The 15,392-nt window shown below is 50.3% G+C and overlaps 3 protein-coding genes across 6 annotated transcripts; 1 reads left to right on the top strand and 2 right to left on the bottom strand.

The window, feature by feature from the left end:
- Positions 1 to 208: 208 nt before the first annotated feature.
- On the bottom strand, positions 209 to 2,779 carry slc25a44a (solute carrier family 25 member 44a). The gene is made up of 4 exons (XM_085915217.1): positions 2,272 to 2,779; positions 885 to 1,582; positions 680 to 807; positions 209 to 608 (listed from the first exon to the last, which is right to left on the bottom strand). Exons 2-4 carry the CDS (start codon positions 1,507 to 1,509, stop codon positions 417 to 419), a joined length of 945 nt encoding a protein of 314 aa, XP_085771343.1. The 5' UTR covers positions 1,510 to 1,582; positions 2,272 to 2,779; the 3' UTR covers positions 209 to 416.
- Positions 2,652 to 9,536, top strand: ireb2 (iron-responsive element binding protein 2). Of its 2 annotated transcripts, none has more exons than XM_085915203.1 (21): positions 2,652 to 2,966; positions 3,729 to 3,818; positions 3,909 to 4,074; positions 4,252 to 4,389; positions 4,484 to 4,705; positions 4,789 to 4,858; positions 4,917 to 5,100; positions 5,172 to 5,311; positions 5,402 to 5,573; positions 5,642 to 5,742; positions 5,840 to 5,956; positions 6,029 to 6,188; positions 6,272 to 6,407; positions 6,469 to 6,553; positions 6,625 to 6,906; positions 6,981 to 7,085; positions 7,158 to 7,300; positions 7,371 to 7,518; positions 7,591 to 7,713; positions 7,787 to 7,972; positions 8,167 to 9,512. In XM_085915203.1, the coding sequence occupies exons 1-21, from the start codon at positions 2,942 to 2,944 to the stop codon at positions 8,275 to 8,277; spliced, it is 2,904 nt and encodes a 967-aa protein (XP_085771329.1). In that variant the 5' UTR covers positions 2,652 to 2,941; the 3' UTR covers positions 8,278 to 9,512. The 2 variants fall into 2 exon arrangements, with proteins under 2 accessions (XP_085771329.1, XP_085771330.1); XM_085915204.1 differs by lacking the exon at positions 2,652 to 2,966 and adding an exon at positions 2,975 to 3,453 and having other exon boundaries at positions 8,167 to 9,536.
- snx1a (sorting nexin 1a) lies at positions 9,178 to 15,389 on the bottom strand. Of its 3 annotated transcripts, XM_085915212.1 has the most exons (15): positions 15,030 to 15,382; positions 13,298 to 14,177; positions 13,084 to 13,217; positions 12,851 to 12,926; positions 12,723 to 12,766; positions 12,502 to 12,643; positions 12,339 to 12,417; positions 12,123 to 12,198; positions 11,895 to 12,008; positions 11,719 to 11,812; positions 11,449 to 11,654; positions 11,235 to 11,378; positions 11,067 to 11,147; positions 10,902 to 10,973; positions 9,178 to 10,834 (listed from the first exon to the last, which is right to left on the bottom strand). In XM_085915212.1, the coding sequence occupies exons 1-15, from the start codon at positions 15,132 to 15,134 to the stop codon at positions 10,784 to 10,786; spliced, it is 2,298 nt and encodes a 765-aa protein (XP_085771338.1). In that variant the 5' UTR covers positions 15,135 to 15,382; the 3' UTR covers positions 9,178 to 10,783. The 3 variants fall into 3 exon arrangements, with proteins under 3 accessions (XP_085771338.1, XP_085771335.1, XP_085771334.1); XM_085915209.1 differs by having other exon boundaries at positions 12,339 to 12,643; positions 15,039 to 15,389; XM_085915208.1 differs by having other exon boundaries at positions 12,339 to 12,643; positions 15,030 to 15,387.
- Positions 15,390 to 15,392: the final 3 nt, after the last annotated feature.

Here is a 15,392-nt window from a genome sequence, read left to right as displayed (position 1 = left end):
GTCAAGTAGTGACCATTAAAGTGATGCAGGAAAGCGACTTTGACCTGGCACAAGACATTTACGGTTTAACACAATCAATAAATAAAAGTTTACTTTTCACTGGATTTATTTTGCTTACAGCTGGGTTCGTCCTCTCTTCCTCTCTCCCAGGTTCGTTAAACATCGCCTGGAGAGTGCATTGATTCGCTCAACGTGATTTTCCGGTGGCAAAAGAATCGACTGGAGTCTGGCAGTGTCACGGAACAAATTTTGTTCCGCTTTGGAGGTCCCGCCGTACAAGCAAATGTCATTTCTAAATAAAAAGCGCACCAGCAAACGTCTCTCTCAACATTGTCATCGTTATGCCATTTTTGGGCAGTAAAGCGAGCACCCGCCATGAGGTAAAATGCAGCCTCGGGCGTTTTTATCCTCCCCGTCTACCAGTGTCTGTAGTGGACCAGGTCGTCTCGCAGGCTGAGCCTCTTGAGGGTCTCGTAGCCCACCACGATGAGCAGCGACGTGGGGGTGGAGGAGATGATGCGGGCCGACAGCCCCTTGGTCACAGCCCCGAGGCCCTCCTCCGCCAGGAGCTGTTTGAAGGTCTCCACCACCGACGAGCGGCCCTCCACCTGGACCGCGCGAGATTAGCAGAGGAAAGTCTGTTTATTGGAGATGATCTGACGTGATGATTAGACCGTACCTGAACCCTGGCTCGAACCACGTCCATGGGGTTGGTGATGGTGGAGGCGGTGGCGGCGGCCATGGGCCCGGCCAGCGCCTGCAGCAGGAGGTGGGGGCACTCGCTGGGGGCCCTCAAAGACAGCTGCTCTGTGGACGCAAAAATACACACGTCAGCATTTTATAAGAACTAACACAGGCCGGACGGGGGAAGAGTTTGAATTTACCTGCGTAAAAGTGATAAAAAGGCCACCAGAGGGCGCTGTTTGGGATGTAGGTGAGCAGGGAGGCCACGTAGCCCCTGTAGAAGCCCCTGAAGCCGTCAGCGGCGAAGATCTGCACGGATATGTCCCGTGTCTGGCCGAAGGTCGTCCCGCGCTTGGCGGTCGCCAGCATCATCTTGGGCTTGGCCTTGAAGCGGCCGCTGTGCTCGCCCATCATGAGGTGCTGCGACACCACGTCGATGGGCACCGTGATGGTCTGCGCCACCAGCGAGGCCGCCCCGCCCGCCACCACCGACTTGAGGGTGTTGCTGGACGAGTAGCGCGACACCTGCCTGCGCGCCAGCTCGTAGGTGGTGATGTACGCCTGACCCGACACCAGCGTGAAGGTGTTGATCATAAAGCCGCGGTACAGGCCCCGCACGCCCTCCGCCCGCAGGATCTTGCTGAAGGCGTCCGCCGTGCCCGAGTAGAGCGTCTTGCCCTTCTGCACCTGCAGCCGCGTTCGAACCAGGCTGGCCGGGTAGACGGTGGCGCGCGTGCTCAGTGTCATGAGCACGCCGAGAGAGTAGAACTTCCTCTTGTCCAGGTCCTCCCATTCGATGATGTGGATGGCGCCCTTCTGGTGCATGGCGGTCCCTTGGGGTGGCGTTTCGCTAAAGCCTTACGTCTGACGCCGTCAGTCTTCCAGGTGCCATCGCAGACTAGAGTGGGGGAAATAAACAATGTCTTTATTGCCCCTTGTTCACATTTGTAACTACCACATTAAAATGTGATTATTTGTTGCCAAACAATATCATTCTAGATCACACCAAAAATTCGAATCGGTTTTATCTCAGATTTATAATCAACGTGTCATGTTATTTTTGACAAAATGCAATTATATAGGCAACGGTAGCTCTCCTGCTGACTGCCGTACCACTAATGCCCACTGCCCTCTGTATTTAGTACACAGTGTGCCCTTGGTATCGTGGAAAAAATACAATATCTTATTTCTCTGAATGTGACCTGAATATAATTTTTTTTCCCTTGGTAATGACTTGCTGAAGTGTAATAAAGGTATCAGAAGATATGAATTATTCAAGAATTCATCATATTTGCAGGGAAATTAGGTGCGGCGAATAGCAATTCTGTTTGCCCTACTAAAATAAGAGATTAGCCTTCATCGAATGTCTTGCGTTGATTCGATCTTTATTTTCTCTTCGATCGATGGAAAATGACAAAAGAACTATGGGGCCATTTTTCTCGCATTGCTTAATTTGGAGGGGAGGCACGTGTATTGGATATGTCACTAGCGCCCCCTAACCTTGTTAGCTTAGCTGGTTGATAACAACGACAACAAAACGGGTTTCTTTGCAACACTCTTGAAAAGAGACTTGTGATTTCAACGAACCTGTTACGAGCCTACTAGCACGGTTCACCCCTGGCGCTGGTCTCACGCTTTCATTCGGCCTCCAACTCGAAGACACGCTGGATCATGGCTTCCGTCCATGACTGCTACTCGACCGAAGGGAAAAGGTCGTCTCCAGTGTTTCTTATCCTTATCGTTATTCCGTGTGGAAAACTAAACACGATTAATAAATAAAAAATATTGACGAGTTGATTCACTCTCAAGGGTGATCCTCGAAGTGATTATTTCAGATTGTTTAACTTTGTTGACTTCTTGTTCGACTAGTCGCTCGTGATGCGTTCAGGTCCAACACAACTATCGCAAATGTCACAACTGCTGTAGGTCACGTTACTTGTCACAACGTTCCTGCCAGCACAAGAATGTTGGAATACAATTGGAATAATCTTCTCGTGTAAAAAAAATGTTTTCTTACTATACCTACAGTTTCATTTTGTCTCAAGTCGAGTCAACTATCAATGACACAAAAGGTGCACGTTTTTCTGCATTTATTGATTCATTTTCATTTTCATTTTTGACGAAGCACCGTTTCCGTTCACTTTTATTATGAAAGTGTTAAGTGGGCGTGTCCCACATCCTCCCTGCCTTCTTATTGGTCCGTTCCGTGTCGCCACCGGGATCGCGAGGATGAGTCGTGTTGATTTCATAAGTCATCATGGCGCTGCCGTCTACGGGCAAAGGTAAAGAGGAGTCTTCTTATTCTTGTTCTCATCCTCACGTACGATCACCTTCATTGTCAATCGCACGACTCCAATTCCCATTTGTTTAAAACGAGATGATGACTCTGGTTAATATGACTCAAACTACAGCCATTTTGGTTGTTCTCTCGAACCGAGCCAGTATTGAACTAAAGCTCCATCGATGGCCAACAATGCTTAAGTTCACCCTAACTTAGTTCACCGCATAGCTTCGAGCATTTCCAGTGCCGTGTGCTTTTTTTTTTTTCGGGGGCGGGGGGGGGTTACGTTATCTCCGCCGCCAGTCGTTCAAGCAGCAGCGCGATAAGTAGTAAAAGGGAAAAAGGTCTCATGATAAGGCTAGCAAGCTAACGCTAGCCGCCGCCTACTCAGTGTTGCCAACCCGGGGGTCGTTTTAGTCATCCTGTTACTTGGCACTATTTACATTTCAAGGATCACATTCAAAAGAACGGAATGCTTTTTAGGCAAGGTGAAAAAGTCATTTGTCGTTGATTCATGCTGCTAAATTGAAATGTGGGACACACTACGGGTCAAACGTGGCTCCAGACTTTAGCGATGTTCAAAGTGCACCGATCCTGTGATTGTATCCAATTTACTTACTGTAAACTTGTATACTTCATGTAATGTTGAGTGGAACCTGTTGGTGTCATAATTACCATTCTGTTACAAGATGAGCTTGTTTGAAGTGAACGACTTGTTTTATTTTCTAAACATTGCCAATAACACTTGATTTGTGTTCTGCAGAACACCCGTATCGCCATTTAATTGACTCGCTGTCAGATGACGGAAACCTCAAGTTCTTCAATCCGCAGAAACTAAACGATCCAAGATTCGGTGAGCCGGGACAAATCCAAATCAAACTATTGTGATGAACAGTTGATAGAATGATTGATTTTTAAATGCATCTTTCTTTGCTCCCTGAAGGCAAGCTGCCTTTGTCCATCCGCGTCTTACTGGAGGCAGCCATCCGCAAGTGCGATGGCTTTTACGTCACAGAGGACGACGTCCGGAACATTTTGGACTGGGAGAAGCAGCAGGCTTCAACCGAGGTGCCGTTCTTGCCAGCGCGGGTCCTCCTGCAGGACTTCACGTGAGTTTACTGGGCCAAACGGCTGGCACTCATCAAGTCAGCGCCATTTTCTTTGTCCTTCAAATGTTTGTTTCTGCCTTTTTGCATAGCTTGTTTTTCTGAATCGCCTTAAGCAAAACAGACCAACTTCATTTGATTGTGATAAATATCCACCTTTTTTTTTTTTGTTGCTACTAGCGGGATCCCTGCCATGGTGGACCTCGCAGCCATGAGGGACGCGGTGGCCAAACATGCCGTGGACCCCGGACTGGTTAACCCCAAATGTCCCACGGACCTCATCGTGGACCACTGTCTGCAAAAAGACTACAGCAAGTGGTGCGCTGACGTGGCGTTCTTTTTCTACCCTACCACAGCCTGTCCGTTTGTTTGTTTCTTCCACCTTTTGCTTACCTTTGCTTTGGGTGGACAGTGCCATCCAGAACGCTCCAAACCCCGGCGGCGGAGGAGAAGGCGCTCCGCGGCCGCCCCCTTCCAAGCCTCTGGGGCGAGGGGGCTCCCACTGCGGAGGCCAGCGGGGCTCTTGCGGCAAAACGGCCTGCAACGAGCCGACGGGCGGGCCGCCTCGCGCCTCGATGCAGCAGATCGAAAACACGCCGCTCCTCTGCCCCTTCCACCTGAAACCCGTTTCCGAGTGAGTGGCTCGTCTTAACGCGCTTCCTTCGGAAGTTTGTTTCTGGAACGCAGGCCCAATTGATTCCTTCCTTCCTTCGGCAGAGGCGACACGTCACTGAAGAATCAGGAAATGGAGCTGAGCAGAAACAAAGAGAGACTTGAGTTTTTTAAGGTATAGCTCAAGGTCCCGGAAGACGAGAAAGGCCACTAAAGCACGTCTTTTGACACAGTGGTGCTCCAAAGCCTTCAAGAATGTCAACGTGGTCCCGCCGGACGTCGGCGCCGTCCATCAAGTCAATTTGGAGTATCTGTCGCGAGTGGTTCACGTCGCCGACGGCTTCATCTACCCGGACAGCGTGGTGGGCACCGATTCGCACACCACCATGATCAACGGCCTGGGCGTCCTGGGCTGGGGTAAGTACAAAATGGACTCTTCTGTTTTTGTTTTTTTTTGTCTCGTAACATTTCCCACGTCGGCTTTCAAGGGGTGGGCGGAATCGAGTCGGAAGCCGTCATGTTGGGCCAGCCCGTGTCTCTGAGCCTCCCTCAGGTGGTGGGTTGTAAACTGGTGGGCTCCATTAACCCTCTCAGCTCCTCCATCGACGTCGTCCTGGGTATCACTAAGGTCTCGCTCGGCCGCTCGCACGCACGTCACGGCCCGGCCGGCCGGCCCCTCCCCCCCTGTGCTTACGTCACCGTACCTTTTGTCGCGCAGCACTTGCGACAAACCGCCATCGCCGGTAGGTTTGTCGAGTTTTTCGGACCCGGCGTGTCGCAGCTCTCGGCGCCGGACCGGACCACCATTGCTAACATGTGCCCCGAGTACAACGCCACCGTCAGCTTCTTCCCGGTCGACCGGGTCACCGTTAAGCACTTTAAAAAGACACGTGAGTATCGGCACGAGTTTTCGGACCGGCCGGCCGGCTCGAACGTGATTTCATTCGTTTGCGTCCAGACTTTTCCCAAGAAAGGCTGGAGTTGCTGGAGTCTTATCTGAAGGCTGTGAAGCTCTTCAGAAGCTACGAGGACCCCGCAGAAGACCCCCAGTATTCCGAGGTAGTGACACAAGCACAATAGTCACAGCCCAATTACGAAAATGAATCAATGATTAAAAAATAATAACGATCCGATACTGTCCTGGATCTTTTTTCAGGTGATCGAAATCAACCTGAGCGCCGTGTTGCCGCACGTCAGCGGGCCCAAGAGGCCGCAGGACCGCGTGGCCGTCTGCAGCATGAAAGAAGGATTCCAGAGTTGCTTGGATGAGAAGGTAAAAACTTTCACTCACTCACTCACTCCCATGACATCATCCAAGCTGACTCTCGCTCCGTCCAACTCTCAGCTGGGCCCCAGAGGCTTCAATATCTCCAAGGACAAGCAGGACGTCCGCGTTCCCTTCCTGCACGCCGGTCAGGAGTACCAGCTGGCCCACGGCTCGGTGGTCATCGCCGCCGTCATCAGCTGCACCAACAACTGCAACCCCTCCGTCATGCTGACGGCAGGTAAGAGAAGACAGACAGACAGACGGACGGACGCTTGAGCTTTTTACAAGCCCAATGGATGGCCCACCACTTCATGTCGACAGGCTTGCTGGCAAAGAAGGCGGTGGAGGCGGGGCTCCTGGTCAAACCCTACATCCGGACCAGCCTGGCGCCGGGAAGCGGCATGGTCACGCATTACCTCAGCGCCAGCGGGGTGCTGCCCTACTTCAGCCAGCTGGGGTAAGATAGAATTCCGTCATAACTACCCCCCCCCATCATTCATCATTCATTTCCACCACAGCTTTGAGGTGATCGGTTACGGCTGCGCCACCTGCGTGGGAAACACGGCGCCCTTGCCCGAAAGTGTGGTCAACGCCATCAAGCAGGTGACTTTTCTCCCCCACCCCCCGATTTCAAATTCCTTGCATCCTTACCAAACGTGTGACGTCCGTTCCAGGGCGAGCTGGTGGCGTGCGGCGTCCTGTCTGGCAACAGGCACTTTGAGGGCCGGCTCTGCGACTGCATCCGGGCCAACTACCTGGCCTCGCCGCCCTTCGTGGTGGCCTACGCCATCGCCGGCACCGTGGGCATCGATTTTCAAAAGGAACCCGTGGGCCTGACTCCGGACGGGAAGGAGGTGTTCCTTCGCGACATCTGGCCGTCCAGGGAGGAGGTGCAACAGACGGAGGAGGACACCGTCATCTCCTCTGTCTTTAAGGAACTCAAGGCCAGAATGGAGGTACAAATGCAAAAAAAAAAAAAAAAAAAAAGATCCTCCAGCATATCCAACACAACATTTGCTCTCATTTGCAGAAAGGAAACACGTTCTGGAGCAACGTCGAGTGTCCCGACTCGGTTCTCTTTCCCTGGGACGCCAAGTCCACGTACATCCGCTCGCCGTCGTTCTTCAGCAAATTAGTAAGGGCGGTTCCTCGCCACGCCACGCATCGAAAACCACACGTGACACTTTTCCCTTGCTTGTGTCTCAAGAGTAAAGAAGTCCCGCCCCCTCAGTCCATCGAAAACGCTCACGCCTTGCTGTTCCTCGGCGACAAGGTGACCACCGACCACATTTCCCCCGCGGGGAGCATCGCCCGCGTCAGTGCCGCTGCCAAGTACCTGCTCAGCAAAAGGTGCCAAAATCTTTTTTTGTACAAAAAAAATCCCGACATCTCCAATTATTCACGCTATCTCCACACGCAGGCTGACTCCCCGGGAGTTCAACTCGTACGGCTCTCGGCGGGGCAACGACGCCGTGATGACCAGAGGGACCTTCGCTAGCATCAAGCTCCAAAATCGACTGGTGGGCAAAGCGGGGCCCAAAACGCTCCACGTTCCCTCGGGCCAAACGGTGCGTGCGCTTACTAAGAGCTAAATTGGTGGATGTTTTTGCTAACGTTTTCCTTTCCCTTCCTTGGCCCAGCTGGACGTATACGAGGCGGCGGAGCGCTATCAGAAGGACGGCGTTCCTCTCATCATCCTGGCCGGGAAGGACTACGGCTCGGGAAGCTCCAGGGATTGGGTGGCCAAAGGACCTTATCTACTGGTACTCAAAAGTTCTGCTCTTAACACAAAACAAAATGTCGGCGCTCGTAAAATGTCGAGGTGTCCTCCGACAGGGAGTCCGCGCCGTCATCGCCGAAAGCTTCGAGCGTCTGCACAAGAAGCAGCTGGTGGACGCGGGCATCCTGCCGCTGCAGTTCGCCCCCGAGGAAAACGCCGACGCGCTGGAGCTCGCTGGCACCGAGAGGTTCAGCGTGGTCTTGCCGCAACGCCTCGCGCCACGCCAGCAGCTCGCTGTCAAGGCAGGACGCTTTTCAAACGTTTTCCCCAACATATCCGCTTTTCGAGACAGTTTGACCTATTAAAGCGAACATAACAGATTTAAAAAATAAAACAATGTAAAGCAGTGTTATTTTCGAAAAGGCCGATAATAATGGTCCTGCAGATGAATCAATGGGGTCTGACTCCATTCATCCATTTTGTCCTTTTGTTTCAGACGAGCGACGGTAAAAGTTTTGCAGTGACGGCCCAGTTGGACAACGAGCTGGACGTCATCTTTCTCCAGCACGGAGGCCTCCTGAGATACGTGGCGCGGACAATGCTTTGAAACACGAGCACTGGGACTACTTTTGTCGTCGGAATGGATGCCAGGCTGCGTGATGCTTATTAGCTTGACTGACTGAATTGAGGACCTTTTTGTGCAGACCCTTTTTTTTCGTGAGGAGGGGCACGCAAGTCATCTGAAATGATATGAACTCTCGACAACACGCGCTACGGATACTTTTATTTTGTCCGTGTTTTATCAACTGAAAAATATTTTCCCTCCGCCCACCCAATACGTGCGACCGGTGCAAAAGTGTCTTACGCCTTCTGGCCATTGTTTTCCTTAACGTCCTGCATTTGTGTTGGTTTTTATGTACAGTGTCATGAATTTGAAATAATTTTGAATGATTAGAAAATAAAGTCACATCTCCAGTGGCCTTGTCGTGCTAAATGAGATGACAATTTTAGCTGGTAAAACGTAATCACAATGGCAAAATAACAGACCTGAGTGATGAGAATCCACAAAGAGCATTGGGTCAACAGCAAAGCCACATCTTTAAACAGAGACTGCCCGAAAGGTATGTTACTTATACCTGTCAACTTTGACTCCGCCTCCATACGCACGCCTGTTTATAATCAACATGTTTTGGTAGGAGGTGTGCTTGGCTGCATTCAAGGGCGCTGGGAAATGACACTATCAATCTAACCTGCTTGATTACAGCATAACTGGCAATGGTGACCCACTAATCAAAGACAAAGCGTCATCATATCTGTAATTTGAGAGAAGTATGACACATTTTAAGTCGATAAAATCACATTTTCTAATTCTGATTGCTGTAAAATATTTGGAAATAGTGGCCCACTGTATATATAAAAAAAAAAAAAAAAAAAAAAATCAAAGTGTTCAAATAGGTTGAGTTTGGGTACGGTTAAGAGCAAGAGGGAAAAAAAAAGGCACAGAATATCCAAGTGTAAACAGTGCAACATTTATTTGATTTCTTCTCCAGGTAAATTTCCATGACACAGGTGCACATTTTTTTTCGTGATACATTGATAAATGTCATTTCATTCGGCGCCAGCCGAGGTGAACAATTGGCTTGATTTAACCTAATGTGAAATGTTCTCGTTAAAGAAGCTTGGTCGTCAAATGTAAAAATTAAAGCTATAAAAAGAAAAAAAGTACTTCATGACTTGAATAGGAGTATTGAAAAAATAAAAATCAATACATGTATATATTTCGTATCTTTTTAGTGTCAAGCTGTTTCTGGATGTGAGCTGCGACGCACACTCGGCATGTTTCCTTCAACAGTGTGGTAACACCACTTATGTTGCCTTTTAATGGAAGGAAAAAAAAAAAGAAAAAAAAAAGCTTGTTTGACGTTCAACATTAGATCATGCTTGTTCTGTTGTCCAAATGTACGAAGGAATATTCAGGCCACAAACAAATTTGAATGGGCAGTTATGAAAGAAGAGATACAAAAAAAAAAAAAGTCATTCTGATAATGTCTGAATTTCACAAGAGGAGAAAAAGAAATCCACGAAAAAGGAACAAGTGTATCAAATACAGCAAAATAAAGACAGCATTTGACAAGAAAAACGATACAAACTAACGTGCACTCCAAAGTATTTTATTATATATGATGTGTTCATTTGCAATTACGTTTTTTTTTGGTAATGAACCATTAAGATTCGGAACAATTACATCAGCACAATTATTTGTCTGATTTTTCAATCAGATGTTTTTTTGTTTCCCAAATACTCGAAGGGGAAATTCTTGGAAATATAGACAAAAGAATCGCCCAAATACTTTATCTTCGTATTTGCAGCTTAGGAAATGAAGATAACAACAAGAACAAAAAAGGTACATTTGACTTAATGCAAGAAACATTGACTGTTGGATGAATCAGTAACTTTCAATTCACAAAATTGGAAATGCTTTTTTTCCCCGGTAACAATCGTACACGTGCGACTCTTCGTGCGATTTTTGGTGTTATCCAAATACTCCTTCGTACAGTAGATGTGGAAACGGCTTAAGAAAAGAAACGTGTCAAAAACTTCTTTCAATAGCCTCGAGTGTCTCATCGCCCTCGCTCCTTTGTAGAAGGCACAGATAAGTGAAATCTTTTCTATTTTTTTTTTTTTTTTTAAACATAAGTCAAACGTACACTGCGTTGCGATGCGATGATTCTCTAATGCCCCTCTCTCTCTCTCTCTCTCTCTCTCTCTCCCTCTCCCTCCATCCATCTCAGCATCAATCACCCGAAATGAATTTATCCCTTTTTGAGTCGTTTGGCCCGAAGGCTATTTTTATTCAGACGAAACCCGTCGCGCGTCTTTTGTTTTTTTTGTACGAAAATATTTGCGGAAAGTTACACGACGGGGAAAAATAGAAAGTTCTAAAGAGCGAAAGGTTGATACAAAAGCAAGAAACGTGTTGATTGTAAACGGTTTTGCAACGACTCTCGCACACACACACACACGCACACGTTCTTCCGGGATTTGAAAGGCAGGAAGCGCTCAAGTGTGAAAAGGGGGAAAAAAAAAAAAAAAAAAAAGATTTGCAATCCCACTCAGGCGATGGCTTTCGCTTCGGGTAAAAAGGCCTCCCAGTACTTGATCAACTAAACACACACAGATTGTCACGTGATTACACAAAGTTCCAAACGGCAGAGAATGAAATGAGCTCACCTGCTGCTGCGACTTGAGCAGATTCTCCAGATATTTGACGATCTGTCTTTTGAAGTTCCTGGCCTTTTCTTTCTAGAAGACCAAAAAAAAAAAAAAAAAGCCAATGAGGACAGACGGATGCACGGCCGGCGCCTTCCTCGGCTGACTTGACGAGCGGCGTGGTACCTCGAATCGCAGCACTTCCTTGCGCACGGTGGCCGACACTCGGTCAAAGTCTCGCTCGAACTGCGTCACTTTGGCCTCCCACTGGCGAGCGTCGCACACACACACACGCACACACACGATTATCACGCTTGGCTGATCTTACATTTCACATTGATGTTTTGGGCGTACTTCTGCGATCTCCTCTTTGGCCAGCTGCAGCTTGTCGGGCTTGTTGGCCCACTGGAGTTTGGCTTCGGCCTCGCGCTTCTTCTGCAGCGTGTTCTGCGCGTCCTGCCAGCGCTGCCACGCCTTCATGCGGTGGTCGAAGGAGCCCTGCACGGCACGCCGCCGCGCGTCAGTTTCATTCCACGCCGTATCGCGTGAGCCGTTTGGTTTGGCGTACCCTGACGGCGCCGAGCAGTCGGATGAAATCGGCGATGAGCTCGGCGAAGCCGAAGGTGTCGTTGGCCGCCTGGTCCTGGTGCAGCTGCTCCATCTTGTCCTCCACCTCGGCCAGCTGCGAGAGGGCGCGGGACAGCGCCGTGTTGTCCTCGGCGCTGCCCAGCATGGCGGTGCTCTTGGCGAAGCTCGCCGTGTTGGTGGAAAGCTCTGGCCAGGCCAGAACACAGACACAGTTAGCTTTGATGTTTGATCACAAAGCATCTTTGGTTACCTTTCCTGTGGAGCACCAGCGACTCCACCAGCGCGTGGAGCTTGCGGAATTGTTGGTCCGCAGACTCCACCTCCTGCAGTTTTTCCTCAAACCACTGCGGCAGAAAAATATGTCGGCGGGGCGGAGCAAAACGCTTTTGAAGAAGACGACGACGACGAGGAGGCCTCCCGACTCACCACGTCCGACTCGTTCATCTTGATGGTCATCTTGCTGACGGCGTCCGTGGCCTTGTTGATCATTTTCAGGAAGCCGGCGCCGCTCAGAGCCTGCGTGCTCACAGCTCGGGGCAGCTGAACACACACACACACACATTCACTAATTGCACACAGTTTGAAGAAAGCCTTTGATTGGACGAGGAGGGAGGAGCTCAAATAAAGCAGGACGACAAACGTCGTCGGTCTTGCCTCGTCTCTCTCCAGGAACTCTCGCACGTCGGGGTCTTGGATCAGCGAAGGGTGAGTGACCACCCTCTGGAGATACCTGTTGGAAGCAGCGGAAGTCAACGTTAGAAAAAAAAAAAAAAAAGAATACCATTCCCGCGCTTGTCACATGACTCTCACGCAGCCAGTCAGATTTTTTTCAATTTATTTTCTGACAGGCGTGGAGAGATTCCCCCTCACCTCTCCAGGGCGCCTCTTCTTCTCTCGACAAAGTCGGCGGACGACGAGTCCTCCTTTCCCACTTTCACCTTGGTCATGCCTGCGAGGGCGCCACCAAAAGAAAATGAGCGGCGGGCGGGCGGGCGGGCAGGCGCACGGCGGCACCGGCTGAAGCTCCGCCTACCCAGGATGCTCTTCTCTGGCGGCGGCGGCACGATGAGGCCGCCGGGGCCGTGTTTCTCGGAGAGCTTCTCGTACAGGCCCAGGAAGTCGCTGAAGCGTCGGCGCACCGTGAACGTTTTGTTGCGGAACATGGACAGCGTGGTCTGAAACGTTTTTTTTTTCTCCATGATTAAAAGCCCGGTATTGCTTTACGTGATACTTTTGGAGAAAAAGGAGCTTTACCTGAGTGGACACTTTGTAGGCCATGTAGGCGGTCATTCCGTCCCCTGCAATGATTTTTTTCCCAATGAATTGGATTGCGGGGGTGGAACGCTGGCTTGTGACGGGCAAGGTAAAAAAAAAAGTCTCACCTATCTTTTCTGGGTCGGTAATGGAAACGGTGATGTCAAACTTGTCTTCCAGCTCTGACTCCTCCTCTTCCTCAAGCTGCAAGAAGTGAGAAGCACGTTTTACAATCGGAAGCTCGCCATCCGTCGCTGGAAACAAAGTTCTCCGATACGGTCCTATTTTTCATTTTGAAATCTGGAAGGCATCAATTCACTTGAACGGTGAAAATGGATTGGAAGCGGCGGAGCGGACTTACTTCCTCCAGCATGGCCGTCTGTGATTTGCTCACACTGGTGGCCGCCGACGTGGAAGGCTTGCCGACGGCGGCCGGGGCGGCGGCCTTCTTCCTTTCGCTCTGCGGACTGTCCAGAGAGAGCTCCACTGTGGCTTCTGTGGCAAGAGACAATGCAAACATTTGACCTTTCACCCTTACTTTCTGACTATGTGGACGATTGTCCGTTTTGACTCACCTGCAAATATATCCGTGCTTTCTTCCACGTGAACGCCGTTGGTCCTGGAGTTGAGGCGGGAGCTGTCGCCGGGGTCTCCGGCTTCCGCCGCGAAGATGTCGTCGCGGTTACGCTCTCGGGCCGCTTTGCCGCCGTCGTGGCTGGCCGACTCGTCAGCGAGAGGCTGGTCCCGCGGGTCCTCGGCGGCGGGCTTCTTCTTGGCGCCCAGAGGCTCGCCGAACAGATCCTCGTCGGGCTCGCCGAAGAGGCTCTTCTGAGGCGGACCGGCGGCTTTGATCTGTCGCGGGTCGGCGAATAAGTCGCTGCCTTCGTCTTGGAAGAAGTCTGCGGCGGCGGCGCTTTGCTTCGGCGGCGCAGCTGGTAGAGGATCGTCAAAGAGTTCCGCCAGCGGGTCAATTATTTTGCTGGGTGGATTTGGCGCGAGATCGGCTGATGAACTGAGATCTAAAAGCGGCGCCGTTTCTTTGACTTCCTGTTTGGCATCAGCGACTTCAGCAAACAGACTTTCTCCCGCTGCTTCTTCCTGTGATTGCGGTTGAGTTTCGCTTCCCAGTATGTCAACGAACTCATCATTGAGAAGGTTTTCAACGGCTCTCTTTTCAGCTTTGGCATCGACAGAGGCGGCCGGAGTCATCCAGTTGTCGGCCAGGTCGTCAAAGTCGTCAGAGGGCTCGCTGGGCGTTTTGGATTCCGAGCCGCTGCTGATGGGGTCGCTGGTGACGTCGCTGGGAGGCGACATTAAATTGTCGCTGGACGTTTTGGATCCCAAGCCGCTGCTGACGCGGTCGCTCGTCGGCTCTGCCGCGGCGTCTCCGGGAGGAGTCGACAAATCGTCGGTGGGTTGACTGACCGTCGGCGTCTCGCTGAGGGAGGAGTTGCTCTGGAGACAAAGAAGAAACAGCTCTGTGCTCTCAATGCAAAGCGGATGAGCGCATTTCAGTTAGTAATTTGATTATTTTACATATACATTGTTTTGCTTTTATGGGATGAGAAACTAAAAGCAAAAGACTACCAATGAGAGCGACCAAGTTACGAAATAAAACTTTTCATTCAAGTCATAGTATTATAAACATGTCTAAATAATGGTCGGGCCATATCCAGGGCAATCTCAGTTGGAGGAGGAGAAGAAAAAAAGCAAGCTGTGCACTATACTGTGTGTTCTGCATGAAGTTGCTGACTTGGCTTTTTTCCCCAAATTGCTCTTTTTTCCCCTTTTGAACTTTGACTGAGGAGAAAACATCCGGGTTCCAACCACGTGACCTCCACCCCGCTCACATGACAGGAGGTTGCACGGGCCACTTTTGAGTCTCCATTCAAATAAAAATCACTGCTCATTATTCGGGGCCACAAGTTATGCAGTCACGCCACATGAATTCCTAAAGTCAATATCTCCAAAAATATCAACCGCTGCAAAGCAAACTCACTAAGCACCAAGTGATTGCAGTTTGTCCCGTCTACTCGCAGCGCAAAGATCACAGGCAATTAAATGCTAGATGACTTTTCATGACGGAATAATCATCGTGAAAAGTGAGCATCACGTCAAATAAAGCAACATTTGGCACTTTTAGATAAGAGTGAAAACTTTTGGAAAAACAACAACGAAAAGTGGTTACTGTTTTTTCTCTCTCTCCACCCCCCCTCGCGCATTGCTATGGCTAACCGTCAGTGAGAGTTAGCAAAGTATGGAGATGGAAAAAAAGCGGCCGTGGGAGGGAAAAGTTGGATAGCGTACCACACTCACGAAGAGGTCGTCTCCGTCCTCTTCATCGCTGCCTCGGCCTGCGGCGTCTCCGGCGTCGGGGAAAGGAGGAGGACTGCGCTCCGAGCTGGACGCCATCTTCAATTCGCTAATTTACAAACTTAACGCACGCGCGCGCAGATAGACAAGACACGACGTGTGCTTTTCTTTTCGTCGGATAATGATGACTCCCTCGCTGCCCATACGAGCACACGCAACGCGATTGTGGAAAGTGACGCCTGGGGGGTAGTGGTGGTGGAAGTGCTCCAAAGTGACAGGGGAGTCGGTACTGGAGTTAGGGCGGAGGAGGAGGGGAGACGGGGGGGGGGTGGGGGCGCGACGCCAGTTAACCACCGC

The sequence above is a fragment of the Syngnathus leptorhynchus genome, chromosome 6, assembly GCF_054491065.1.
Source record: "Syngnathus leptorhynchus isolate UIUO chromosome 6, UIUO_Slep, whole genome shotgun sequence".
Classification (NCBI taxonomy): Eukaryota; Metazoa; Chordata; class Actinopteri; order Syngnathiformes; family Syngnathidae; genus Syngnathus; species Syngnathus leptorhynchus.
Note: the sequence above shows the minus strand (reverse complement) of the source record. Positions and strands in the feature narration are given on the sequence as shown.

Excerpts from the sequence above, each read along its gene's own strand:
- slc25a44a (XM_085915217.1), bottom strand. The coding sequence starts at position 1,509 with ATGCACCAGAAGGGCGCCATCCACATCATCGAATGGGAGGACCTGGAC. Across the intron at positions 808-884 it reads TTTTTATCACTTTTACGCAG|AGCAGCTGTCTTTGAGGGCC; the intron begins GTAAATTCAAAC and ends TTGCGTCCACAG. Across the intron at positions 609-679 it reads TGGTTCGAGCCAGGGTTCAG|GTGGAGGGCCGCTCGTCGGT; the intron begins GTACGGTCTAAT and ends CGCGCGGTCCAG.
- ireb2 (XM_085915203.1), top strand. The coding sequence starts at position 2,942 with ATGGCGCTGCCGTCTACGGGCAAAG. Across the intron at positions 3,819-3,908 it reads ACTAAACGATCCAAGATTCG|GCAAGCTGCCTTTGTCCATC; the intron begins GTGAGCCGGGAC and ends TGCTCCCTGAAG. Across the intron at positions 6,408-6,468 it reads CCCTACTTCAGCCAGCTGGG|CTTTGAGGTGATCGGTTACG; the intron begins GTAAGATAGAAT and ends TTTCCACCACAG.
- snx1a (XM_085915208.1), bottom strand. The coding sequence starts at position 15,134 with ATGGCGTCCAGCTCGGAGCGCAGTCCTCCTCCTTTCCCCGACGCCGGA. Across the intron at positions 12,767-12,850 it reads TACCGACCCAGAAAAGATAG|GGGACGGAATGACCGCCTAC; the intron begins GTGAGACTTTTT and ends AAATCATTGCAG. Across the intron at positions 10,835-10,901 it reads TGCTCAAGTCGCAGCAGCAG|TTGATCAAGTACTGGGAGGC; the intron begins GTGAGCTCATTT and ends GTGTGTGTTTAG.